The 27,747-nt window shown below is 35.3% G+C and overlaps 3 protein-coding genes and 1 non-coding gene across 4 annotated transcripts; all 4 read left to right on the top strand.

The window, feature by feature from the left end:
• The first annotated feature begins 62 nt into the window (after positions 1-62).
• On the top strand, positions 63-14,783 carry fstl1a (follistatin-like 1a). The gene is made up of 11 exons (XM_051128456.1): positions 63-121; positions 234-290; positions 8,034-8,135; positions 9,278-9,407; positions 9,718-9,750; positions 10,091-10,221; positions 10,341-10,462; positions 12,847-12,959; positions 13,074-13,184; positions 13,321-13,421; positions 13,630-14,783. Exons 1-11 carry the CDS (start codon positions 116-118, stop codon positions 13,669-13,671), a joined length of 948 nt encoding a protein of 315 aa, XP_050984413.1. The 5' UTR covers positions 63-115; the 3' UTR covers positions 13,672-14,783.
• Positions 14,784-15,077: 294 nt separating this feature from the next.
• lrrc58a (leucine rich repeat containing 58a) lies at positions 15,078-20,553 on the top strand. Its single transcript, XM_051124539.1, has 4 exons — positions 15,078-15,722; positions 17,352-17,480; positions 17,569-17,846; positions 19,589-20,553. Exons 1-4 carry the CDS (start codon positions 15,271-15,273, stop codon positions 19,780-19,782), a joined length of 1,053 nt encoding a protein of 350 aa, XP_050980496.1. The 5' UTR covers positions 15,078-15,270; the 3' UTR covers positions 19,783-20,553.
• An 800-nt stretch (positions 20,554-21,353) lies between these two features.
• trnae-cuc (transfer RNA glutamic acid (anticodon CUC)) lies at positions 21,354-21,425 on the top strand. The gene has a single exon. It is a non-coding gene; the product is annotated as a tRNA-Glu (tRNA).
• Positions 21,426-22,700: 1,275 nt separating this feature from the next.
• stn1 (STN1 subunit of CST complex) lies at positions 22,701-27,747 on the top strand. Its single transcript, XM_051108020.1, has 10 exons — positions 22,701-22,798; positions 22,888-23,032; positions 23,292-23,387; positions 23,712-23,789; positions 24,399-24,566; positions 24,685-24,805; positions 25,682-25,832; positions 26,311-26,436; positions 26,681-26,753; positions 27,460-27,747. The coding sequence occupies exons 2-10, from the start codon at positions 22,897-22,899 to the stop codon at positions 27,615-27,617; spliced, it is 1,107 nt and encodes a 368-aa protein (XP_050963977.1). The 5' UTR covers positions 22,701-22,798; positions 22,888-22,896; the 3' UTR covers positions 27,618-27,747.

Below are 27,747 nucleotides of genomic sequence, written 5' to 3'. Positions count from 1 at the left end.
GGGTTTGGGGGAGGGTGAATCACTGGATCTCTCCCGAACTCTAATGCTGTCCTTCAGTTCTCACTCTGTCTGTGCAACAGCTCCTCTCATCTCTCCTTTCTCCTCTCATCTCCTGATGATGGTAAGTCATCATGCTTTACAAGACAGACCTTATATGCACACTAATACATCTGATATTTTTGTACTTGTATTTAAATGTATACATTTTCTTTCATGCTTATATCTTTCTGCAGATTATTAGGACACTTTTTCCACTGATTGTCCTCTCCGTTGTCTGCTGTTATGCAGAGGTAAGACGGAAAGCTTTCTGAATTTGTTTGATAAAGTTCTCTAATAGAAAAAAAAAGTGTCTTATAGAAGAAAAAGTTGAACAGAATACTTCTGTATATTTTATGTCTTGCATATTGTCAATATAAATAACTGCTAATAATTACATCCATAATTCCAGAAATTCCAGACCAGTGTTCGGGAAAGTTACATTTTTTAAAGTAACGCCTTACAGTTATAATTACGTCACTTAGTTACTTTTTATGCAAAGCAATGTGTTACGTTACTTTTGCCTTACTTTTTAAATCTGGACAGGCCTTGTTTGTTTGTTTTTTTAATATAAAAAGTTATATTTTTAGCAAATCAAGCTCTTTTACACCAAAAAGTGAAATGAATAAGCCTCAGGCTGAAGGAAAAGTTAATTCCCGTCAGTACAGTAGAACGCAGGAGAAGAAGGTTCAACACTCCAGCAATGAAGCGAAAATGTTAGTATATCTAAAGTCGTTTTTGCTTATTATTGTGGTTGAACTGGATCATCAAAGGTCAGCAGCAAAGAAAAAAGGATTTAATGGGATACATATTTAATTATTGTAGGTTTGCTTCATAGTTTGCATTTCACTGTTTTAATTCATTTGGATGAATACTGAATCAGCTTTTTTGCAAGTGAGATTAATTAATGCATGTTCATATTTAGTCTACAACTAAAATAACGTTTACACAGTGCACACAACGCCTCTGCACTTCCGATTTCTGTCAACATGGGGACAGGAGACTTTTCAGTCAGTAAATGGGAAAACAAAGTAACTGGCATTACTTATTTGAAAAAGTAACTGAAAAAAGTAATCCCTTACTTTACTAGTTACTTTAAAAAGTCATTGGATTACGTAACTCGCGTTACCCCCAACACTGTTCCAGACATCAGAGAGCTTTATTTGGCATGTGTGATATTAATGACTTATTAAATAACAATAAAATCTGATAGTCACTAAATTAATTTCAAGAATCATATAGAATTTTTAACGCTTTTTGTTAATAAACTTACTTTTTTTAAATTAATTTAAATTTTATTAAGGATTTCTTAGCTAGTTTTTGTGTCATTTAAGAGTGTTTTATGTGCAAAACTACTGTGGTAAAATAGTCTGTAAAAACAGAGCCCAGTGTACCATGTTAATATGAAGGTATTTTCCTTATTGCTTTTCCATAGGTGTTTTACCTGTATTTTGTGTTATGCATTGCACTGTGTTTTAGGACTAAAGAAATGTCAATTAACTTAATGGGTAATGTTCTTGCTGATAATTACTGGTACCTTTTCCTAATAGTTTCAACTTAATGTAACTTCAGAAGCCCTGAAGACATTTTAGGAGTGTAAACCCAGCATTGTAGGCGTAAGATGTGGGCTGGTTGTCTGGGCTTAGCAGCTGCTGTTTGTCTTGGCAGGTAAAAAAAAAGTAATTGGTACGTGCAGTAATGGAAAGCCAAACAACAGCAGACGTTACCACACGGGTGTGAGAAGGCCATTTTAACACTAACACTGTGCACTTCACACAGATGCACAAGCACAGCCGTTCGGTCTCGTGTGTATGTGTGCATAGCTTTGGCATGTAATCAGTCCGCTGGTCTTGTGAAGTGTTCAGGTGCTGACACATAGTTAGACACGACAGATGTGCTGGTCTTTTCATGTGTGCGCCCGGAGGCCTGTTACATCTGCACAACATCAGGACGAAACACCTCATGCCTTTTCATTAGGAACTAAACAACAGTGCTTGGTAAGAGGTGTATTTTTAGAGATGACTTCAGATGTACATCTGCATGATGATGAGAAGGATAAAGAACAAATGCATCTTTTTTTGTTTAGGAATGTAGTAAGCCTAAAAAAAATGGTGAATGCAGGTCAATAGGGCCACTTGACAGTCATACCAGTATCAGTAAGCGGCCTAATTTATCGTATTAACAGCTGTTTAGTAGCCTATAGTTCATCTGCTAATTTCTCCAACATTATAAACACATTTACACTTGCATTCTTTATTTTTGCATGCTTCTAGATTTATTTCAGGCAGATAGAACTATGAGAACTAGGCCACCTGAGGTAGAGAAGGGCTTTAAATGCTTTGCTCAGAAATACAGCAACTATATATAGACCATTTCGCTAGATGTGAACATACTGGTCCCGATACACTTCCTGTTTCTTTTTTTTTTTACTTTACACAAACATCACAAAAAAATACAACCAACATAACATTTGACTGGATGAAAATGTTACATTAGCACCTTTAAGATGTATTTGTATATGTGAATTAAAAAAAAATATAAAAAACAAAAAACAGGAAGCGCTTCTGGATCAGTGTTGTTTACATGTAGCGAAATGGTCTATATATCACAAGATGCTATAAGATCATTTGTATTGTGCTACTGCAGGGTACTAAACTAATGGTTTCTGGTTGGTGGCCCGTGCAAAAGGATGTGGGAAGTTGCCAAAGTGTTGATGTACGGTTGCCAAGTGGGTTTTGTGAGTTATTTTGTGGTAGGACAAGACACTGTCTTGTCTCTATGAAGATATTTTTATTTCCAAGGTTCTCAGAAGTGCAAACCTTTGTAGTTGTTATAAAAACTCAACAGATATCGTTTCTGTTTTTCCGTTTGCTCCAATAGCGGAATAAAAACCCACTATAGGGTTTTTATGACTTTACAAAAGAAAAAAAGAAAAATATTGAGAAAATCATGTTGGTTGACGAGAGAAAGGTGTCAAATTTGTCATCGCTTCTTCAAGCTGTTGTATTATTAGTTGCCAAAGTATTATTAATATACATAACATTTTGTGTCTATCCTTATCGAGAGCTGTTTATATAAGATAAACTATTATTTACTTTTATAGTTTTGAACATATGCCTAATGCAGTTTGAGCATTTATCTTGTTTTTCCCCCCCAGTTTTTCATCTATGTATAAAGTATCTGACTGACATCTTCTAGGGATTAAAAGGCGCTTATTATAAAACGATTATAGGTTCATTTTTTAAAATTCCCGCCATTCTAAATCCCTACAGTTGTTCATTGCACTGTTTGTACAGTCTCTAACGCAGCAGTGGGCTCAAATAATACATACCAAATTGTATTTTTATCGTTCTCTAGATATGTTTAACTCAGTACTACATGGGTGAATATTATAATATTTAAATTCAGATTTATTAAAATATTTATGTGGAAAATACTGTTGAACTGCATGCATTTTGAGACCGAAGAGTGCCGTGAAACTTACACTGGCTTACATATAAGTAGAAAATATGACGCTTTAAAGCACACTTGTACTTTTCTTAAACAACTTCCATAATTTTACACATATATAATTGGTAGAACTTTCCAGACGTTGAGAACATGATATCGTTAATCGATAATTAATTAATTCAACACTTTTTATTTAGTTCACTGGGCAAAATTGGAGTAGACGTCACAGTTATGTCACTTGCAGCTGCACATGCATAGTTGCATAAAAACACTGGTAACAAGTGGAGGTAAATGGTTAAAATCCAAGGAATAAGAGAAAAAAACTAATTTTGTGCCTTTTGATGTCAAAATTGGAACGCAAATAATTTTTAGAGAATACTGTCGTCAAAAATGCCCTTTGAAGCTAAACGCATACGTTTAAACGCACATACTATGGATGAAAACTGCTATGATTACTCTACTTTTAAAGCATTAGTTTGATTGAAACAATAGGTCTACATAATATTCACATATGCTGTTCATAGGGGACGTATCTTAGTAACTGGGGTTACAAATTATCACAGGTTGTGAAAAGAAGTCCATTCATTTTTCACACATTTACCACAGACGTGTGTATAGCTCAGCGTAACCAGAAAATAAGACACCTGTACTTCTATTGCAGTAGTAAATAATCAATAAGTTTGGAAGCCCTGATAATGAAGCCCTGAGCTTAAGCCTGAATGATGTAGTAGTATAACTCAAGTTCACAAAAATGTGTTTTAGGACTCGGAATGGAGTAAATAAACTGGCTGTGTTTTTGACACATTTGAGCATGTTTCTGACAAATACTGCATATTACGCTCAGGAGCAAACACGTTGCATATAGCATGCTGCAATGAAACAATATTGTAGTTTTGCAAATCAGAGGCAGAGCAGGAAAATCAGAGTTGTACAAACCAGAAAACATGTCTACCACTGACAAAGTGTCCACCTTTTCTTATAAACATTTTTGTTTATTATTGTTGCATACTTGTAGTGTTTCATGCATGGGGTGTTAATAACAAAGTGGTTCAAATGTGGATGAGCACATTTTTGTTTTTTAAAGCAGTGTTTCCTCTGTGGTTCCTTTATGGGTGGTAATAAATGTGAAATGTGTGTTCACAGTTAAGCTCATCCACATGAGTAAAGGGCTGGCATATCTAAGAGTGCATCTATACAAAAACCAAAATGAGAACAGGCAATGCTGTTAGTCCCTCATCAGTTTTTTTTTTATATATCACAAGTAGGATCATTATAGTGAGTTTATAGTGACTTCTGTTCACTAGTCTGTCTGCTCTGATCTCCATCAAACCATCTCAGCTGACACACTCTGGAATGTGAGGAATGTGCCATCTGCCCTCTGGTTTTAGGTCAATGGTTGGTGTGTGTGTGTTTACACAGCCTGTTAGGAGTGATATGTGTAAACTGGGTTTCCGCTCATCTCAGTTTATTGGTGTTAATGTTCTATTGAACTTGGACTCTTCTGGTGTCTAGGCAGCATCTGGTAGGGTGTGAATTCCTCTGTCTCTCAGTTCTCTAAAAACCCTGCTGTGTCTCTCTCTTTAACATATTGTTTGATATTAATATTTTAAACGATAGATTTCATTTCCTCATTCAGAAGTGTGTTGGAAAAGACATTTCTGATGCTCACCAAGGCTCCATTTATTTGGTTAAAATACAGTAAAAACATTAATAATTCTATTTGACTATATTTTAAAAATGTAATATATTTTTGTGGGGCAAATCTGAATTTTCAGCGTCATTACTCTGGTTTTCAGTGTCACATGATCCTTCAGAAGTCATTCTAATATGCTGATTCCTGCTCATGAAACATTTCTTATTAATATCAGTGTTGAAACAGTTGTGCTGCATAATATCTGTGTTACTCAATCCACTGGTTATGCCAGTTTTATTGTGTTTATTTGGTTAGGATGCTCAAGAAGATGAATTGAATATACTTCTTCCCATATTTTAGAATAACCATGCAGCAGTGTTAAACTTAAACCCAGTCAAGAAATGTGAATACAATTTCAACCTGTGAGGAAGCATTTGAAAAAGGTTGTTGGGTCTGTTAACAGATCAAATAAATGGACCAGGTCTGTTTGCTTTTCACTTTTATTTGTGTACATTATTCTCTGGCAGTGATAAACACATTTACTCAACACACTCACACACTAACCACTGGAAAACTGTGATGCATTCCCCAAGTGAGGTCATATTGTTGGCATCCAGTGCACATTTTATATCAAATATTCATTTTATGTGCACACATTCCCATGTGTGTGCTAGAAAGAGAGAAGCATCTGCCAGTTCACATTAGGCTGCTCCACCCTACATGTTCTCCTTACAACATAATCCCTTTTTCTCACTTTCTAGAGACCGCATTCTATTGTGTCTCACAGTCTTCCCAGTGAAAGGTTAAAGGTCAGAGTTGAGGGGTCACAGGGCATGTAGAGATGGACAGATGTCTCCAGCCTTGTATGTATTATAGTATGTAGTATACATGTATATATACATGTATAGTATCCAACTATACATGTATGGCATCTTCCTGTATGCGGTCTGTCCTGAGCCAGCAAGTATGCACTTGCATTGGTGAGTACCTCCTCTGAGGGTTTTGAAAGGTTATGCTCCATTTGCTACCATTTCACTAAAAATGCAGAATGTATGTCATGTGTAACGTGCTATGCTAGGCTAAAATATATAGCAATAGAAAAACAATATCTGGAAAATCTTATATTGTTATTATATAGTAAATTGTAAATTGTATTATATAATGCTATATTTATTTTAAAGTTATTCATGTAGTTTTCTGTATATTATATTGTATTATATTATATTACATTATATTATATTATATTAATATAAAATATTACTAGTGTTCCCATTTTTTTGCCCATTAACTAAAATAAATCTGATAAAAATTAATTAAATAAATAAATTGTCCAAACTTTCACTAAAAATACTTATCAATAATGATTATCAAGGATATTATTAGTGTAATAGTGTATTTTGCCCAATAACTAAACTAAAAAACTAAATTACTATTAAATTATACTAAAAAAAATACATACATAAATAAATAAATAAAAATAAATAGATAAATTTCACTAAAAATACAGTACATATGGGATGTAGAATATACTATGCTAGGCTATAATATATAACAGAAAAAGAATATCTCCTGGAATTATTATTTTTTAAATATTATGTTATGTTATGTTATATTTTTATTATATTATATTAATATCAAGGATATTACAAGTGTTCCATTGTCTGTCTTTTTCCCCATTCACTGAGTAAAATTCAATTAAATTCAACTCAATTATATTATATTATATTGAGTATTATTCCATTTCCTGTCTTTTTCCCCATTAACTAAAGTAAAATTTAAATCAATTTTATTATATTATCAAGGGTATTATCCCATTTTCTGTCTTTTTTCCCTAAAAAAAAATTAAAGTAAAACTAAATTCTATTAAATTCTATTACATGATGTTTACACATTAGAATACACAGATGTTGCATATGGTTTGTATGTGGGTATGTGTGTGTATATACTTGTTCTTGCTACATTGTGGGGGTAAAACCTGAAATTTTTGACATGACACAATGTAAAAAAATGATTCAAAATAGTAAATGATGTTTATCTGAAAATGTAACAATGCAAACATGTTTTCTGTAAGGGGTAGGTTTAGGGTTAGGGGCTGGACAATATCGTTTAGTCAGTATAAAAACTACAGGAGCCTATGGAAAGTCCCCACAGTTCACAAAAACAAACGTGTGTGGGAGTGTTTGTGTGTGGGAGTGTGTGCCATCTGTCTCGCAGTCGTGTGGTGCTGCTTTTATATGTGTGTGTTTTGCAGTGAGTGACAGCATGTGCTGGTGTATTGTCATGGTCAGACTCTTTGTTACTCACCCTCTTTATTAGATGGCAAAGGTCAACAGATCTAGCTCCCATCTGGAGCTGTGTCAGGGTGGCTTTCACTTCAGTCTGCACCAATCAGACGGCACAACAAAAGGGCAGCACATGTCTGAAGGGAGTGAATGAGCAAGTTCTGTTTATGTAGGTGTAAACATGGTGGGCAACCGTGGACAAACATCAAGACCATTTTTTGTACAACTGTGGCTCTGTGTAATTGGATAATTTGTTATATGTTATCAAATAAGCAAAGCGGCTACTTGATTGTCATTTATTAACAGATAAACAATTCTGCTTCAGGTTTGTTTATGGTGAACTAGTGCACTGTTACATTAAGTATAGCCTGCCATCTTGTGGTTACGTTTAAAATATGCATGTTTGTCTTTACCCATAAAAATGATGGTGTTTGCTGTTTAGTATTTGGACTTAATGAAGTGCTGTTTTTTAAAACTAAGTACTATTTACCCCTACATTTCACCCCTGTTTCACCACTAGTTGGGGCCAAAGTACAACACTAAATGTCAATGTCACGTCTTTGGATAGTCTGTTTGGTTTGAAAATTTTGCAGGCCTGCTCACATTTTTGTTTTTGTGTGTGTTTTGTACAGGAGGTAAGGAGTAAAAGTAAAGTTTGTGCGAATGTGTTCTGTGGAGCTGGAAGAGAATGTGCTGTGACAGACAAAGGAGAACCAACCTGTCTGTGTATCGAGGTTAGTCATGTATTCAACCACACATTCACCTCGACTCGGAAAATACCCACTCATGCACATGCTGCCTTTCTCACCATGGTTGCCAGATCTGATTACCAAAACTAATACTAAACTAGCCTATTGCTCAATTGAACCATCTACCAAAACTCTAAATATGCAACTGCCATACCTAAAATACATATTTTACAGGCACTCTTTGGATTATGGATCAAACTCAAAGTATAGGAGTAATAGTTTTTATAAAGGAGCTTAAAGGAGTTTCCATATCAGAGCCCTCACTCTGTCTCTTTTCTTTCTTTCTTTGGAAAACATACATATATAATATATAATAAGATTTGTTATTAATTATACACATATTAAAGTATATACATAATATATAATAAGGTTATTTTTTGCAAGCATTTCAGTTAAACATAATGTATGCAATATGTCAACCTTTTATCTTTAACATTAAATTATTAAACATAGTATGTAATAAACATAGTCACCCAAACCAAAGAATTAGCAACCCTATTTCTCACTGTGGTATTATCACCCACATTTGCACTTTACTGTTTTATAAAGAAACTAGTCTGATCATCAAGTGGTGAACCAACAAGTAGCCTACCAACATATTTTAGCATACAAAAATAAAGAAAAATGTCATTAAAATCAAACAATTTTGGAAAAGTTTTGGAAAATGCAACAGCCCAACTATATAGAAAAATCAATAACGTCAAAACACACAGGAAAACACAAACACTTAAATATATAAATAACAGCAGAATTGTAATTTACCATTCTGCAACAAGCACTGGATTAGATAGTTTAGGCTTTTAATTTGAGTTAATATTAAACTAACAGATGAATTGAATTGGGGACACAGCCTTTTACGTAATATAACAGATCCATGACCCATTTTTTGATTAAACATTCTCTAAGAACCACTGAAATAAAAGACATAGATATCATGAATGTACACTTATTTCAGTGCATGGGTCCACATGGGTACAAAAGCTTATAAATCATACAGAATGATTTTTTCAGAAAGTAAAAATGCAGAAAGTTTCCTTTGACGGGCAGGTTTGTACAGTATAAAAACCATTACGCCTATGGAGAGTCCCTACAAGGATACCTGACCAGATGTGTGTGTCTTTTTTCAGCAATGTAAACCCCATAAGCGTCCAGTTTGTGGTAGTAATGGCAAGACGTACCGTAATCATTGTGAACTGCATCGTGATGCTTGTCTCACTGGACTCAAAGTGCAGGTCGCCCATGATGGCCATTGTGAAGGTATGTGTAAACATGCTACATTTAACAGGTTTATAGTGTTTTGTTTTCTTTAAAATCTACTGTCTAAATAGCATGACATATTTAAATTCATGGAATACACCACAAACCGCCACCATAGATGTTAATAGGAAATGTCATTGTAATGTAGTAATTTAAATAATTGCAGCCTTTTCCCCTCAGAAATGTCACCACAATTTGCCACATTTGAATACATAAATATGAAAGATATTTTAAGAACTTTGCAGAAAAGGCAGCTCCTGTTTTCAGTTGATGAAACTCACTGACCTGGTTTCTGTCTCTTTTCGTTTAGAGAAAAAAATGGAAAAAGTCACCACCAGCCCAAGTGAGTAAACACACATCTGTACGACTGACAACTGATTATCATGAAACATTGCGTTAAAATGTGGAATAATGCCTTTTTAATGTTAGAAACTATGATATATATGTATATGTATAAAACGTCCAATACTCAAGTTTACTTACTGAGCAGTTTTGTTTGGAAAGAAAGTAATATCTGAAATAAGACTTAAAATGATTAAAAGTAGATAGTGATTGAAAAAAAAAGATTAAATTATCATTTTAATCATTATCTATTTATCATAATGAAAGGGCATAAAGTTTTCAAACGTACAGTGTAATTGTAACATGTTGTGGCTATTTGTTCTGTGTGTTCGAATATCTAGTTGTTTGTTACCTTACGGACCGCAATGAGTTGAGGAGTCGTGTGATTGAATGGTTGCAGTCTGAGGTGGAGCCTGACGGCTGGTTTTCTAAAGGATCCAACTTCTCTGATGTCTTGCTTAAATACTTCCAGGTTTGTGTGTGTGTGTATGTGTGAGTTTCAACATATTGATTCAGAGAACACAATGCATATGCTTTCAGATATGCCTGTGTGTCTCAACCTTTTTTGTTATGCTGTTTGTGTTTTAACAGAACTATGATAATGGAGACGCTCAGCTGGATTCAGCAGAATTCTTGAAGTTCATTCAGCATAATGAGACGGCAATAAATGTCACGTCACCTTATGCTGAGGAGGAGAACAACCGCCTACTCAGGTCACACACATATACACACACCCATACAAAGTCTCTTTAAATAAAGTGATAATGTACAGTACTCTTATAAGGTCTCTTATGCTCACCAAGGCTGGATTTATTTGATCATAGATACAGTAAAAACAGTAATATTGTGAAATATTATTACAGTTTAAAGTAGCCGTTTTCTGTTCCAATATATTTTAACATATAATTTATTCTTGTAATACAAAGCTGAATTTTCAGCAGCCATTACTCCAGTTTTGAGTATTGCATGACACTTCAGAAATCATGCTAATATGCTGATTTGATTTTAGTAGCCAAAATGAAGTGTAGTATTTGGCTTTTCATTAATTCTCACATGCATTCAGATATAACATACAGTTCATACAGGTGTCATATTTGCATACTCTATCATGTTTATAAACGGGTTCCCATGAGTCCTTGAAATCCTTAAAGGGTTGGGAATTTGAAAAAAAACAAAACATTTCAAGGCCCTGGAAAGTTTTTGAAAATGAACATACATAGAGACAGGTCCTTGAAAGTGCTTGCATTTATTTTGTACAATATCTCCTACCTCCTGTCTGCTAATGTGTTATTTTACAGCACTTTGGGCCTATGCATACTAGCTTGCTTAATTTACATGCATTTACACGTTACGTGAAGTGTTTCCTGCGTGAGGTACTTTGTGTTGTATGTTGCCGTGACATTCACACACGCACAAAAACTACTACGATGGTACCTCAGCGTTTCACAGACACAGTGTGAAACATTGGAAAACTAGGCTGTGAAGTTCAAATAAAATGCTTTTTTGCATAGTTGTGTTTGACACATGAAAACTGTAACAATGTTACAAGGTAACACGATTTAACCACCACCTCACTTGAAATGTATTCCCACATTAAGTCCTTGAATTTGAGGGTATTGGACCTGGAAAGTCCTTAAATTTGAAATTAACCAAGGTGTGAGAACCCTGTTATATTGTCCTCTTGCCCTTGTTGGTTCATCTCCAACACATAATCATGTTTTTTATCATTTGACCTGCACAAATGAGATGAACTGATGAAAGTATGTCATTTGCAGATAGAGACAGTTTGAATACAGTTTGCAGTTATGAGGTTTATTAACCTGAATGCTGTCTTTATACTTAACACTATCTGTGTCAATACTCTTATCAGTTCTTCTTTATAGCCGCTTCTGATAATGTCTATCTGAAATTTTTGAAAATCTCTGATAACCGATATGTCTCTGGGCTAGTCTATAAAACATAATGATTATGACCGCACTGTCCTCTGACTAAGATTTGCACAGCAAATCTCTCAGTATGCTTACAATTTTTGTTTTAAAAGACAAATCAAGATATCGGTATCATATACAGCTTGTTTTTACTTTGTGCATTTAAATAGCATTTTATTTTGGTTAATAAAAGTGGGTACAAAATCCATAATTTAGCAAATCTGATAAAGATTCACCGCTGTGACGGTTCCAGTGGTTGTATGACCGATGCAAGTTCTTCAAAAGGTCAATGCTGATACTGATATCTAGAAATTAGGGTGTTCAATGGCCAATGTATACTTGTACAGTTTGCAGACTGTAATACAAATTCAGAATTGCTTGGGTGTTTTACACAATATTTCAGTACATAGTTCATTACTGTCCAATCTGTAACACATTTGAACATGGAAGTCCTTTTTACTTTGTAAGCTCTCTGGATGCAATGCATTAAATTGATTGAAAGTGACAGTAAAGACATTTATAATGTTATAATGATTTTTATTTCAAATAAATGCTGCTATTTTGAACTTTGCATTCATCAAAAATCAAAGGATGGCAGTTTCAGCAAAAATATTAAGCATCACAACTGCTTTCAACGTTGATAGAAATGTTTCTTGAACAGTAAATCAATATATTAGAATGATTTCTGAAGGATCAAGTGACGCTGAAGACTGAAGTAATGATGCTGAAAACTCAGTTTTGTACATTTTAAAATATATTTGAAAAATAATTTTTATGTTAAAATGCAAAGTTCTGTCGTGAAACTCTAGATGGCACAGACTCATGGGTCGTGAATGCAAACTGATGATATTCACAGCGTTAAACTACTTTGCACAAGCTGATTGGTTCATGTTGCATACGTAGCAATGAGCTTTCAGAGTTCCTCTGAAACCCTCCACCTCCCCAGCTCCACCTGTATAGATCTGCTGTGGGTTATTATATATGCTATTTGTGCATTGCACAGTGCATTTCCATGCTAAAATCTTCAGAGAGTTGTAATGTTAGAACTGAAGTAGCAGTCTTATGTCCATGAAAACAATTTTGATATTAACAGAATGTTATAAGAAAAATATTGCATTGAAAAAAATGCAGTAAAATATTAAAAGCAGTAGTGGCTGTGTCTTTTGCAGGAGTCTGTGTGTGGATGCCCTTATTGAGCTATCTGATGAGAATGCTGACTGGAAACTGAGCTTTGATGAGTTCCTCAACTGCCTCAGGCCTGGATTCAACCCACCAGAAAGGAGTAAGATCTACAACCATTTGTTCTGGCATACAGAGTATAAAAGCTCAACAGACCTGCGTATGAACATATAGCCTGTAAGATATGTGTATATTGAGTGCTGTTGCATGTTTTTAGAGTGCGCCTTAGAGGACGAGACGTACGAGGACGGTGCTGAGACTCAAATGGAATGTAACCGCTGCGTTTGTGCCTGCGGGAACTGGGTCTGCACTGCTGTTATATGTGATGGTAAGCTAAAACCTGGGATATTGCAGTTGTTTTTTTTGTAGCTGGGGTTGAGGATGGGATTTGGACAGCAAAGCTGGATGAGATGAGATTTTTTTCTGTGGAATGTGGTATGACTTTGTCTCCTCTTTGTCTACAGGTCCAAATAAGATACCTCCGCCTGAGGAAATGGAGGGAAGCGATCAGGAGATGACGGAGGAGGAATGGACTCGGCGAGTGGCCGAACTCAATAAACATCAGGTTGGGAATGAGTGTAATGTTTGGAACCTGGGCCATTGAGTAACTGCGTAATAACATCATGTCCTGATTAATTATAATGGGATGTGCATTTTTCCTAACATACCATGCTGAACTGCTGAACCTTCCTAATATCTGTTTTGTTTGGTTGGGTCATCATGGACCTAAAGCAAATAACATGTGTGATTTCTAAACTGTTTTTTCCCTATAGGAAACTGTGGAGAAGATGAAAGTGGCCGCTAAAGAGGTCTGAGGAGTAATTCAGGAGGATTTCAGCCTGTGTTTGAATGGAAAGAGAGAGAAAGTTTCATTTATTTAGTTTATTCTATTAATTATTGGTGTGTTCTCTACTGTTATAGTCTTTTTTATTTGTTTGGGACAATAAGAGAGTCTGTATGATTTGTACTTGTAGTGTAAATTACTACCAACCTTTTTGTAATAGTATTTTTATACATTCAGTGCAATTTTAATGTTTCTACAAAGCAGGGTGTTCATATTTCACCTTAAAGTTAACAGAAAATATGAAATTATATTTTGTATAAAGACCATTAGCATCAACAAGATTTTTGGATAGTGAAATTATTTACATTTTTATCACAATTAAGCCTGCTTTTCCAATTGTGATGATTTTATGTGACATATCTCATATACAGTGTAGAACTTACATTGAATCATTATTAGTTTGTGATGACTTTGCTGTAATAAAATCAGAATGAATTCAGAACATACTGAACTACATTTCCTCAGCTGCTGAATGGCAGTCTATGGCGTGTAATCAAAATGATTAATGCTTAGTCTTAAGTGAAAATTGCCAAGTACTTTAATGTGCAAGATACTGTACCAAAAAATCTCTCTCTCTCTCTCTCTCTCTCTCTTTTGGCGTTACAGACTACTAGATTTTTGCTGTGTGAAATATAAATGTGACCCTGGACCACAAAACCAGTCATAAGGGTCATTTTTTTACTTGAGATTTAATGAATAAATAGTCTTTCCATTGATGTATGATTTGTTAGGATAGGAAAATATTTGGCTGAGATACAACTATTTGAAAATCTGGAATCTGGGGTTGCAAAAAAAAATCGAAACATTGAGAAAATAGCCTTTTAAGTTCTTAGCAATGCGTATTACTAATCAAAAATTAAGTTTTGATATATTTACTGTAGGAAATGTACAAACATGATCTTTATTTAATATCCTAATGATTTTTGGCATAAAAGAAAAATTGATCATTTTGACCCGTACAATGTATTGTTGGCTATTGCTACAAATATACCCGTGCTACTTAAGACTGGTTTTGTGATCCAGTGTCATATATATTTTGTTTCATACTGAATGATTTAAGTTTAAGCTCATGCTTATACCAATAAAAAGGGTACTGTAGCATACATGTCTTTTTGTTGTCTGTCTACAGTAGACAGTAGATTTATGCTGTATATGATCTTTCATACAACAAGTAGACCTGTTGAATGTCAACAGGTTTTCATGTGAACCAGGCACTCATGCAGCTCATGCAGCGTCGCATAAGAGATTTATGAGACGGAACACACTTGCATCACGTTTGGCCCCTGGATGACCAACCACTGACTGCAGGAGGCGTGACGCGCGCACTTTAGTACAGATAAAACCACTAAAGCCTTGGTTCAGGCGCGTGCACTTCGCACAGCTGCAGTCTAGTCACTTTAGTCAAAGGGATCACTTTTACATACTGTATAATATATGTGTATGGATTATAACTCAAAACAAGAGCTCCGAGGCGATAACTCTTTAGACTGCTACACTACTAAAAAGTGTGATAATTATTTTTTTTTTGTATTCTGATATTACTATTATTTTACTTTACTGAATAATCCATATGGCTCGTTTCCCAAGCATGGACGACTGTGCTGTTTTACATTTATCGCGTCTGCAGCTGGACGACTTGAACTTGGATAATCTCACGGACAGTAAAAGACAACAAATCCAGCAGCTGCATCTCACTAACAATCGTTTATCGTTTCTTCCACCTTCCGTTTGCTTTCTCTCCAACCTGGAATATCTGGATATCAGCAATAATTCGCTCACAGTCATACCAGAAGACATCATGCGCCTAACAAACCTAAAGACGTTTGTAGCCAAGAACAATTTTCTGGACGAGTCCTCGTTTCCTAAGGAGTTTGAACATTTGCCTGTAGAGAATCTGAATCTGAGTGGCAACAGGTTTGATGATATTCCCATGCAGTTTCTCAAAATGACCACACTACAGTCCCTGTCACTTGGAGGAAACAGATTGAAGAATATCCCTGCAGAAATAGAGAACCTGACCAGGTATGAGTTTCTTTCTTTGATATGAGAAGAATAAACTGCTCTGACTTTTCAACTAGGTTCCCAAAATAGCAGTTTAGTGTAGATAATACAGTGTAAAACACTTAAATAATTTCTAACTATTAACTATTAACTAATTTCTGAGTCATGATCTGATAAGAGTAATAATTCAGAGTAATAATTCCAGCTTATCTTGGAGTTCCTCTGTAAAAAAATAAATAAATAAATAAATAACTAAATACTGTTTTTTTTGTATTTTGTTTTCATCTTAGTTCAAGTTGAATTAATTCTGTTGTGCTTTTGACATTTTTAGTAGTCTGTTATTTATATATATTTTAAGGATTTTTTTCCACAGTTTTGCTTTTTTAGTACATCACATTAAATAAAAATGATAAATGCATTATTATTAAATGTAGTGTTTAGTTTTTTTTTTTTAATATATATATATATATATATTTTTTTTTTTAATTGTTAATGTACATTTTATTTCAAGTTTAAAATATTATGCTTGTAGTTGTAGCTAACTATATTAACCCTAATATATATATATTTTTTAGTCCATATACTGTATCTCTTGAGGGCTGTGAGCCTTGTACAGACGCACGTCTGGCCTGGATCAGTGTTACAAAACTAGACAGTAGTTCAATGCATTCCATGGCCTGGGGTTGGTTGGTGGGGCTTTTGGATAAAAGACTGACCAATAGAATGAGAGACCTGGTTAAGTACTCTTAGACAAATAATTTAACATGACATAAGAGTAGTCTGTTTGCTCTTAAGTTAATGATCTCTCATTTCATTCAAACCTAGAAAGTTAAAATTAGATCTTCCTGCTTCATCGTTGGATTGCTAAATTCTGTATTTACAGTATATGAACTTTGAACTTCCCCCTATTGGTGTGTCTTTATCCTCATTGTATGATTGACCACCTCTGCATTATAGTAATTCCGCATTAGCTTTTGCCATATTAATATATACACATTTAAAAACAGGCACATTCTCATTCAGGCTTGATGAGAAGATGAGAAGTTAGTATTTTGTGCAATTTCCAAGTAGTATATCTGCTAAAAGTTTGTTTTTGTCAACTTGTAGGAGCATATAGCTAGCCTCAAACTAACTAGCATATAGCTACACTGTAAAAAAACAATTTGTTGATGCAACTTAAAATAATTTGTTACCTGGCTGCCTTAAAATTTTAAGTTCAGTCACCTCAAAAAAACAAAAAAAAACACAATTTGTTGAGTCAACTTAAAATTCTACTTAAAGTTCAATCAACTTAAATAAGTTTAGTCAACTTGAAATGTTAAGTTGTTAAGTGACAACTTAGATATTTGAGTTCATTCAGCTTAAAATTTTAAGGCAGCTGGGTAACAATCCCAGCTTTTAAGTTTAACAAACCAAATAGTTTGTTTAGTCAACTCAAATATCTAAGTTTTCACTTAGTAAAACGTAACATTTCAAGTTGACTAAACTTATTTAAGTTGATTGAACTTTAAGTAGAATTTTAAGTTGACTCAACAAATTGTGTTTTTTTTTGTTTTTTGTTTTTAGAGTGTAACACAAACTAACAGCTACCAAACTTTATTTCATTGTCATGGGTCTTCAACTTTTGACCTTTGTTATGTGATGCTACAGTCTAGAGATGCTGTATTTGGGAGGGAACCTCATCTCCTCCATCCCACCTGAGGTTGCTAACCTCACCAGTCTGAGATACCTGGTCCTGTGTGACAATCGCATCCAAAGCATACCGCCTCAGCTCAACAAGTGAGATCTTTGGTTACTTGCGTTTATTGTATATTGTAAAGTAAAAGCAATCGAGTGATTTTTTTTTATCTGATATCTGTCCTTGCAGACTACACTCCCTGCTCTCTCTCAGTCTCCACAACAACCTGCTGACCTTCCTTCCTCGTGAGATCCTCAGCCTCGTCCATTTGCAAGAGCTCAGTCTGCGTGGAAACCCTCTGGTTGTGCGCTTCATCAAGGACATGACCTACGACCCTCCATCCCTGTTGGAGCTGGCGGGACGTACCATCAAGTCCCAGAACCTTCCATTCAGCTCGAGTGATCTACCATCCAATCTGATTCATTATTTAAACTTGGCTAGCGAATGTCCCAACCCAAAGTGTGCAGGTAAAGGAGGCTGTATAGTATGTGACCCTGGACCACAAAACCAGTCTTAAGTAGCACGGGTATATTTGTAGCAATAGCCAACAATCCATTTGAGTCAAATTATCCATTTTTCTTTTATGCCAAAAATCATTAGGAAATAAATTAAAGATCATGTTCCATGAAGATATTTTGTAAATTTTCTACCGTACATATATCTAAACTTACTTTTTGATTGCTAAGAACTTCATTTGGAAAATTTTAAAGGCGATATTTTCTCAATATTTACTTTTTTTTTTTTTTTGCAGCCTCAGATTCCAGATTTTTGTGTCTTGGCCAAATATTGTCCTATCCTGACAAACCATACGTCAATGGAAAGATTATTGATTCATGATGTATAAATGATTAATTAAAAAAAAATTGACCCCTATGACTGGTTTGTGGTCCAGGGTCACTTATGTGAAAAAGTGAAATATTTAGATCTATTCTGCAAGGATAACCTCGCTTTAGACTGCATTATGCATTAATTATATCACAGCATGTATTATTACAGGAATATTCTGGGTTCAGTACCATTTATGCTCTGACGGAATTGTAGCATAATGACGGATAATGTAGTATAATTGACAAAATTTGTAGTATAATGTTGATTGCTTCATCTTGTCCCTCATTCATTAAAAAAAGCAAAGACTGATGTTACACCGTAACAACTTCAAAGCACACATTCGAAAGCCATTAGTCCTGTTGTTGGAAGTAGCACAAGTGCTTGGATTACGTGTGAAACCAAGCTATGAAAATTGATATAAATTTACACAGAAAAGATTATAAAAGGGAACTTTGCAACAATAAAATAATTGTACTTTTGCATACAAACGAGAAAACAGTTTGCATGAGCACATGAACCTTCTGTGTAATTATGGAATTTTGTGTGCACACAGTACATTTTTCATGCTATCAGTTTTTTTCTTGTTTGCATGCAAGAAAAGAAAAGTCAATGGATTTATTATTTTTTTTGCAAAGGTCCTTTTAGGCTTTTTTTAAGGCTAAAATTATATTAATGCATACAAGTTTGGAACTAAATTGTTTAAAGTAAGAATTTTAACATTTACAGATTGACGCTATTCACTCCCAATTTTTTGCTTTTTGTGGTAAATAAAGTGACAGTTCACCCAAAAATGAAAATTCAGTCATTAATTACTCACCCTCATGTCGTTTCAAACCTGCAAGACCTTCATTCATCTTCAGAACACGAATGAAGATATTTTTCCGACAGCTCAAGGCCAAGAAAGGTAGTAAGTTGTTAAAATAGTCCAAGTGACATCAAAAAATTGTTGAACAAAGTTATTCTTGTTTTCTTTCCACACAAAAAGTATTCTTGTAGCTTCTTAACATTACGGTTAAACTGCTAAAGTCACTAGCCTATTTTAACAATATGCTTACTGCCTTTCTGGGCCTCAAACATCAGTTGTGTTGCTGTCTATGCAGGGTCTGAAAGCTCTTGGAATTTATCAAAAATATCTTAATTTGTCTTCCAAAGATGAACGAAAGTCTTATGGGTTAGAAACGACACGAAGGCGAGTAATTAATGAAAGTATTTTCATTTTTGGGTGAACTGTCCTTTCAACGTTATGCCACAATTATTGTTGACTGATTCTTAATTGAAAACTTCATAGGTTGATAAAGTTGCAGGTTTTATTGTTGTTTTTGATGTGAATATTTGTCCACTTCTTCACATTTTTCTGTATCTCTTTCATTATGCCCTCTAGGTGTTTACTTTGACTCGTGTGTGAGGCACATCAAGTTTGTGGATTTCTGTGGGAAGTACCGCCTGCCGCTCATGCATTACCTCTGTTCCCCGCAGTGTTCCTCTCCCTGCAGCTCAAACCCACAGAGCGACGCGGAGTCAGAGGACGAGAACAGCGTCCCTCCGGACAGGCTCCAGCGGGTACTGTTGGGATAGGACAAACTCCGACAAAGACAGTTACCTGTCACAGGATTTCCATCTGATGCTTAATTTCATGTTTTTGTAGACCTGTTAGAACTGTTTTAGTGACTCAACAAAAAAAAGCACTGGGTATTTAGTTTAACTGTTAATACAGGTAGGTTTAAACTGTAAATCAAACTTAAAGGGATAGTTCAAAGATACTTTTTTGGAGGACTTCAGAAGACTTTTCATACTGTATATTGTCTCACAGACTACTTTTATAGTTATTTCATGGTGTTTGTTTTGGAGAACAAAACTAAACTGGTTTGAAGTTTAATGAGGGTGATAAAATAATAAAAATCGTGAACTATTCCTACTAACGCTGCTCATAAAGCACCTGAAATCTTTTGCATCTTGCCAAGAACAGTATTTAGACTAGGTCAGCTTGACACAGACAAATCCTACACACAATCAGAGAACAAATTGGCCGCTTTGCACTTCTGGAAAATGTAATCAATACGTGATCAGTTACTCTTTGACCTCTTCTTTGTATTGACTGTTAATCTGCCCTAACTTTTCTGTCCAAAGGTCAGGACTATGATGGATATTTCACAGTTTAAAAATGTACGGAAAGCTATCATCTATGACACAACCTTGAAAAATAGTTACACACTAAACAACACTTTTTTTTTTTTGTATTTTGTCTTATTGGTTTCAGCAAACAGGTTTTTAGATCAGTATTAACTGGTTTACTGTCCCTAAAAGAGCTCATAGTGGTCTTTATAGTAATAAAACATTGATATCATACTCCTCAGTGATAACTTATCTGTTATGTGTGTGTTTCTCATGAGCATTAATTGTTATTGCAGTCAGACTATTAGATCATACAGTAATGATCATATTAACAGTATTGCACAATGTGGATGACTTTGAGAGTTTTGGGTCAGTGAGTTCACAACATCAGCTGCATTTATGGCCAATTTCTATGCACTCTATTCCCATCAGATGCAGCTATCACTCTTATTGCAAATATCAGTCTTTTATAACTGTTTATAATCTTACAGTGACCTGGACAGATTGCAACACCTCTGCTCTGAGATGACGAGGAAAGTGTCTATCTCTCACTGGAATAATAGGACAGTTTTACAAAGTAATCTGAAAGGTAGAATGAGTCAGCACTTCTCTCAGCTTTACAGCTCTGACTCAGGACATTTCAAAACACATAAACGGGTTTAGAAAACCGAAATAAGATAAAGATTGATTATCTACAGCCACCCTGCTGTAAAAAAAATTGACTGTTGGCTGGTTTTAAAGGGGGTTTGGGCACTGGCATGGCCAGATTGGGGGACAGCTAGTTTAAAACAACAAGCTTGTCAGAAAGAAAGATCTCTAAGTTAGCCCATATTTTAAGACTCTTGTGGATGGTAAAGAGCGAAAACAATCCTGGACTGCAATCTTACTTCACAATACCCAAGTGTAATGGTTTGTAAGCTCCAGGAGATAATGCTTGTAATTTGGGGAACATGTTAAAATGTAATCTATATATCAATACTAGGACAGAATGCTATAGGCTCAAAAAGTCAAACGTTGAAGCGTGTTCTCAGCGCTCCCTGGTGGTCTAGTGGTTAGGATTCGGCGCTCTCACCGCCGCGGCCCGGGTTCGATTCCCGGTCAGGGAACAGAAGTTTTTCTTTAAGCCACCCAGGAAACGAGATACAACCGTCTTTTAAAAACTCACTGTAAACGCTGTGCTGTAAAAAGGCTTAATTCTAGTCATTTGTAACTACTATTTATAAACTGGAGCAGGCCCGGTTCCAGAACCAAATCACTGAGGGTGCTTCTGAAAATTGTGAGGGTGCTCACAAAAAATATGCATGGAACTGTATGAAAACGGTACCACCAAATAGGACTGAGTAATATAAATCGTCTACACTAGTATCGTAATTGTAGTTTCAACAAATGCCATCTAACATCAAGAATACACTGTGAAGGTTATTACTGCATGCTCATCTAGGAGCAGTTCACATGTCGCGCCTAAAAACGCGTTCTTTCCAAAGCGCTAAGTTACGCTCCCATGGCGTCTGTCGTTACTAGGCAACCATGGCCTACGCTCTCCATGAAGACAAGTTAGTTTCAGCAAATGATAAATGGCTTTCTAGCACTGCCCTGCTACAAAATGTATTTTTAAAATGTCTATCCCTGTACAGCTATGATCAGCTGTTTCACCGTCTTGGCTGAGTTTTCAATGTTGTTTCTATAAAGGATGAAGCTGATTGGTTGGTTCGTGTCACATGACCCGAGGTGCGCTTTTAACAATTCAGCTTGTGTATTTACAGTATTTTTTACAGAATTTGCAGCGTTAAAACTAGTACACGTTTAACATGATAGCAAGCAAGATATGGAATAAAATATAAAATGTCCCATTCCATGTATTAATTTTTGTCTTTTATAAATCATATAGTTTAGCAATATCAGTGCGTGTTCATTAATTTAAAAATTAATACGCTATTAATAATTTTATCTGAGGGTGCTTTTGCTTTTGTTTGGGGGTGCTTAGCACCCTCAAGCACCCCCGTAGAACCGGGCCTGCTCTGGAGCTGTAAAAAGATGCATGGCGCCCTCGTCTGGTCACCCGTATTCTGTTTGCACACGCGAGCCTTTGATATTTTTAACCTAACATTGTTAGGTTACGTTAAAAAAACGTAAGTAAACAAATAATTAAACAAAAATAAAATGACATAAAAACATTTAAATATTTACAAATAGTAAGACGTTTTTGATATTGTTGACCTTCTTTAAAATTGAAAAAAAAAAACAAAGTCATGTTTTACCTATATTTACATTTATTCGAGCTAAATTTAGTCAAAACGTAGCAATAGTTTCTGCTTAAACGTTCTGTCGCGTAGTAACGTAATTAATATTCATGAGCTCAGCGTAGCTGCTTCCTATGTGCGCAGTGACTCAACTGCGCAGAGAGCGGAAAAACACAAACATGACTCCGTGGGTTTATCAGGCTCCAGCATTATTTGTGTCCTGTTGCTGCGTTATATAAGTTAGTAAGACAAGTTCAGTTTAGTCAAGATCACTTAAAACAGCGGAGATTTTTTGTCCTGTTTATTTTTATTCCCTTTGTATTCTCAGTGATGTCCGATGGCAGTGAGTCCCGGAGATGCTGACGCTGATGAGCTGCCGTCTATGCTTTGGGGTCTGGACCCTGTGTTTTCCGCATACTCGAAACTCTACATCACTGATATCCTGCAGATGAAAGAGTCCAGACAAGTACCTGGTAACGTAAAATCAAGCAGTTAACCTTTGGTCCCTTTGATTTTGTTTGCTAGATTTATCTAACTACACGGAAATAAAAATACTGCAGCACTTTTCTAAACACCTGTAGTGCAGCAACATATTGTTTTGCATACGCGGGTAGGTGTTCACATTATTTGTCAGCTGCTGTTTCTAAATAATAATAATGTATAGATAAGTACTGTTCGTACAGTGTTGCCAGAAAGCTCCCATATTTGACATGTGGATGTTATGTTTTGTAGGTGTTTATTTCTACAAGTCTCACCCACTCTACCAGGTGGATGTTCTGGGGACGGTTGTTTACAAGAGGGAGAGAGATGATTTTTACTGCTATGGAGGTCTGGAAAAACATTTTTTTTTTTTATATTTCAGCATAAAAGTGTAAGCATTTTATTTGAACATTGCCTTATTAGGTCTATATTTTGTTTCAAAATAAATAAATCAATAATAAAAAATAAAAAGTTAAGTGTTATCAAATTATTTTGCATACCGAAAATGCATGGTGGTCATTGTCAAGTTCTGTTGCAATTTTTTTTTGGGTTCCTCTATAAACTTCATCATAAACATATCAGGACTGCACCTCAAAAATGGCCACTTGTTACACCTGGTCTTACTATTTTTTTTTTCTTACTACTTTTTTTGTCTGTTCTCCTTTAACACAGTGGATGATAGTACTGGTGTTATAAACTGTCTTTGTTGGAAAGATGAGAAATGGCGTGATCAAGGAGAATCAAGTAAATGTAAGTTATAAAAACTCTGACACTACATTAGTAACACCAAGTAAACATAAAAAGCTATAGAAAGATGCTATAGAAAATATGATGGACATTAATGCACTAAAACAGGGGTGCTCAACCCTGGTCCTGGAGATCGACTTTCCTGGAGAGTTCAGGTGCGTTCACGCCATATCGGAATTCCCGTAATTACGAGATTCCAACTTGTAAAAAGAGTTCATGTCCTCGTAGAATTTGTGAACTGGGAGTCTTCTGAGAGCTACGACTTGTACCACATGACCGCTGTACCGCCTGACTAACGTAGGCTCTGTTTAGGCGTTGATAGTGTTGCCATAGAAAAGCATAATTCCGAGTCCGAGGACGTGAACAGCTCTGAGTAGAACGTCACGTTGTCATTTCGAAATTACGGTAATTACGATATGGCGTGAACGCAGCATTCAGCACCAGCCCTGACCAAACACACCTGAACCAGCTAATTAGGATCTGAAGGAGCACTTGATAATTACAGACAGGTGTGTTTGATTAGGGTTGGAACTAAACTCTGCAGGAAGGTCGATCTCCAGGAACAGGGTTGGGCACCCCTGCACTAAAAGTACTAATCCAGTGCTAATGCAGGCAGAGATCCTAGTGGATCCTCCAGAGGATTTAACATTGAAGATGAACTCAAACGGCTGAAGGAGGCTGAACGGAAGAGCACTGTGCTGGAGATCGGAGACCTGCTGAGGGTACGAGGAACCATCAAAACTTCCAGGGATGCAAGGGAGATCAGGGCCAACTGCTTCTGTGAGTGAAATAGTTGGGGATTCAGACACATAATTAGTTTGTTTAATCAGTTAGAATGAGCTTTTTGTAAAACACATGGGTTTATAATTATTTTTTTTGTAATCATCACTGTGTGTAGACAAAGTAAATGACCCTGTGATGGCAGTGCAAATCTCGCGTATGCTGGAAATGCCTCAGGTGTACAGAAAGTGCTATGACCAGCCATTCCAGATGCCGAAAGATGACATGGGCAGCACAGAGTAAGTCAGGGCTCTACGCTTACTTTTCTTTTTAGGAGAACAGTCAAAATTTTAGGAGCACCTTCTAATCAATAATCAATTTTTTTTTTCAAATTAAAGAATTATCCTTCCCATTATGAGGTGATATTTGATAAATTAGTTTTTACCTTTGTAATGGCATTTTTCTAACTTTATTAAAAGTGTGTCATCTTTTATGTCACATTTTAAAAAAATTATATAAGCTTTTTAAAATTTCTAATTAAAACAACAGAATAAGAACTAGTACAATAAGTTACCAAATGAAATCTGTATTAATAAAATGAATTTGTACTACGGAGATGGCACAGAAGAACACAAAAGTGGCTTGTGGGTGTATTTTCATGTTTAATGAGGCTCAGAGGTGGCATGAGTGCAATCAAATTCATAAATTCATTTGAGATTAATGTTTTAAATATAAAATTTTGACTATAGAAATATTAAATGATTTAAATAACTGAAAAGATGATTTAAAAATGAATCTAAAACTGCCAGTAGGTTCAGGCAAGTCACTGATTTAATTATTGAATCATTCATTCATTTGATTCGTTCGAACAGCTGATTCGTTCAAAAATAAAGCAAGTGACTGTCTTTATGAATGGGAAAATGAGTCATTGACTCACTAGATTTGTTTAAATGTTCATTCATAAACGAAACACCGCTGTGTTTGAATAGAGATGCGCAGCAACTCAGTTGTGACTTGTTTCAAACTAGTTTTGGTGATGAAATAGAGCAAAATCAGGCAATGGTGTTATAGTCAGACAATGTAAGTTACTTAATATCAACTTTTTGTTTATTTGACTGTTCTATTAGAGCAATATCTCATTTACAAACTTTCTGTGCTCCTAAATGTTTTTACAGAGCAGGTGGTTCCTCACAATTCCACTGTTTGCTGTCTCGTTCAGTTCTTGCTCTTAAGGAATTCCTTGTAGAGAAAGAGGTGGCCAGGTTTCGTCCCTATGATGTTGAGTTCCTCTTACATCCACTGATCCAGAATTCTTCAGCAGAAAAGGTACTGGGCCTGACCTTGATCTCTATTATACTCAGATAGAGAGATAGATAGATAGATAGACAGCAAAAGAGGAATGCGTAACGCTTCTGAAGTAAACTGTCCTTGTTCAATGTCACTACTCTTGGCTGGTGTATAACAGAATATTAGAGCCAGGAATAACTTATGGTGAGCACGGCAGGGAGGATGTGTTGTGCTGTTTGATGGCAGCAGGGAGTGATCGTCTGTAGCACTTTTATGAGATGCTGCTAGTCTGGAAATTCAAGGACAGCAGCATATGGTGATGAGAAGTATACTAATGAGAAACTTAACGACATCTTCCTTAGTAATCGAATGAGAACATACATATAATTTGCATTTTATTTAAATACTCTGTATGTTTTTTGGGAGGCTGAACTGGAAGTTTTAAATGATGCATGACACAAATGTGACTCATTGTTGAAGTGACTCATTCTTCATAATGCTTTTTTTTTGTCTGAAGGAGTCAGATCAGCCCAGGACGTCATTTGCTACACAAATTCGAAAACTTCTGAAAGAGACTTTGAGCATTCTCCAGAATGAGGGACAAATATTTCGTAAAATGCGGACTGCGGATGAAGTCTACAATGTATGTGTGGCGTTACACAAACCCCTTAGCAAGTACATTCAGTGTTAATGTTGCCTCAGGAGACTCTTAACAGACTTAAAGGGATAATGTCTAATATTTGCTTCCTGCATGTTTCAGGACTGTACCACTAGGATTTTAAAATTCTATTTAATGTGGTTTAATCACAACAGAGATGTTATCTAACACATAATGTCTAAAACTAGTTTACAATATAATTATATTTTCATTACCGTGGCTTCTTTAGGTGACAGAGCAAGACAAAGATCTTCACACAGCGATCAAGGATGTTTTACGAGAGGATACCAAACGGGAGAAATGTGAGGGTTTTTTTTTATCTAAACTATATAACTGATGTTTTTTCATTTCATATAATAGTTTCAGTTTGAAGCAGTATTAATTTTTGTAAATTTTGTTTTATTGTGTTTTATCATTAGAATAATTGGTGAGATAATATACAGACAAACCAAAAATGATTCAGACAACAGATATAATTTTTGATTTTTTTTTTTAATAACACTATAGTTCTTGTATATAAGTGATGATAGCAAATTAAAATAAACTGTGACATATACCCAAAAATTCTCCATACAGTCGACTACCGGTAAAACTGATACAAATTTGGAAATATTATTTAGATACTTTGACCTCAGCATGTTATGGTAAAGTGTTTTTTTTTTTTCTTTAATTTCTAATGCGACCTTTTTACACCACAGACTGAACAAAATTGAGCATTGCTTAGTAATTGGTCAACAAAGTATGGATGGTTGTGTGAGTATTGTCATACTAACAGTTGTCTGAATTGTTATTCATTACATACCTTTATATCAAAGTTATCTGACATTATCAAGATGAATTTGTTCTCACACAGTTCAGCTCTGAGTTGTTGTCTTTTCTGAACTATAGTGAATAAACTGATGATGTGAGAAATGTTGAAGGTGTCTGAATAAATTTTGATTTGACTCTATATCCGTACCCAAATATGTAAGTAGAGGACCTTCCTCAAATGCCTTTTTTTTTTGGCAGATGCTGAGAAAGGATGCCATGTCCTGCATATACTGTCCAGCGTGAGGCAGCGCTACAGCCAAAATCTGAGTCGAGAGGTGTTGGAGGTTGCCCTGACATTCTTAGAATGCAATAGTGACATAATAAGCACAACAGAAGCACACTACATTGTTTTGTAGCATAATTTTTAAATAATTCCATAAAAAATAAGCAAAATGTAAAAAAACAAAAAAACAATCATGAAACATAATGTTAACAAGTTGCACACTCCTGTTTTATTTAAATCATTAAAGTCAATTTCATACATTA

Source organism: Labeo rohita, chromosome 1 (assembly GCF_022985175.1).
Source record: "Labeo rohita strain BAU-BD-2019 chromosome 1, IGBB_LRoh.1.0, whole genome shotgun sequence".
Lineage (NCBI taxonomy): Eukaryota > Metazoa > Chordata > Actinopteri > Cypriniformes > Cyprinidae > Labeo > Labeo rohita.
The sequence above is the reverse complement of the archived record's forward strand: the minus strand, read 5'-3'. Positions and strand labels throughout refer to the sequence as shown.

What these genes read in the sequence shown, in the direction of transcription:
- stn1 (XM_051108020.1), top strand. Translation starts at nt 22,897, where the DNA reads ATGGCAGTGAGTCCCGGAGATGCTGACGCTGATGAGCTGCCGTCTATG. An exon ending in TCAAGGAGAATCAAGTAAAT is followed by an intron (nt 23,790 to 24,398) that starts GTAAGTTATAAA and finishes GTGCTAATGCAG; the next exon opens with GCAGAGATCCTAGTGGATCC. An exon ending in GATGACATGGGCAGCACAGA is followed by an intron (nt 24,806 to 25,681) that starts GTAAGTCAGGGC and finishes ATGTTTTTACAG; the next exon opens with AGCAGGTGGTTCCTCACAAT.
- fstl1a (XM_051128456.1), top strand. An exon ending in CCATGATGGCCATTGTGAAG is followed by an intron (nt 9,408 to 9,717) that starts GTATGTGTAAAC and finishes CTTTTCGTTTAG; the next exon opens with AGAAAAAAATGGAAAAAGTC. An exon ending in GAGAACAACCGCCTACTCAG is followed by an intron (nt 10,463 to 12,846) that starts GTCACACACATA and finishes TGTCTTTTGCAG; the next exon opens with GAGTCTGTGTGTGGATGCCC.
- lrrc58a (XM_051124539.1), top strand. Translation starts at nt 15,271, where the DNA reads ATGGCTCGTTTCCCAAGCATGGACGACTGTGCTGTTTTACATTTATCG. An exon ending in GAAATAGAGAACCTGACCAG is followed by an intron (nt 15,723 to 17,351) that starts GTATGAGTTTCT and finishes GTGATGCTACAG; the next exon opens with TCTAGAGATGCTGTATTTGG. An exon ending in ATACCGCCTCAGCTCAACAA is followed by an intron (nt 17,481 to 17,568) that starts GTGAGATCTTTG and finishes CTGTCCTTGCAG; the next exon opens with ACTACACTCCCTGCTCTCTC.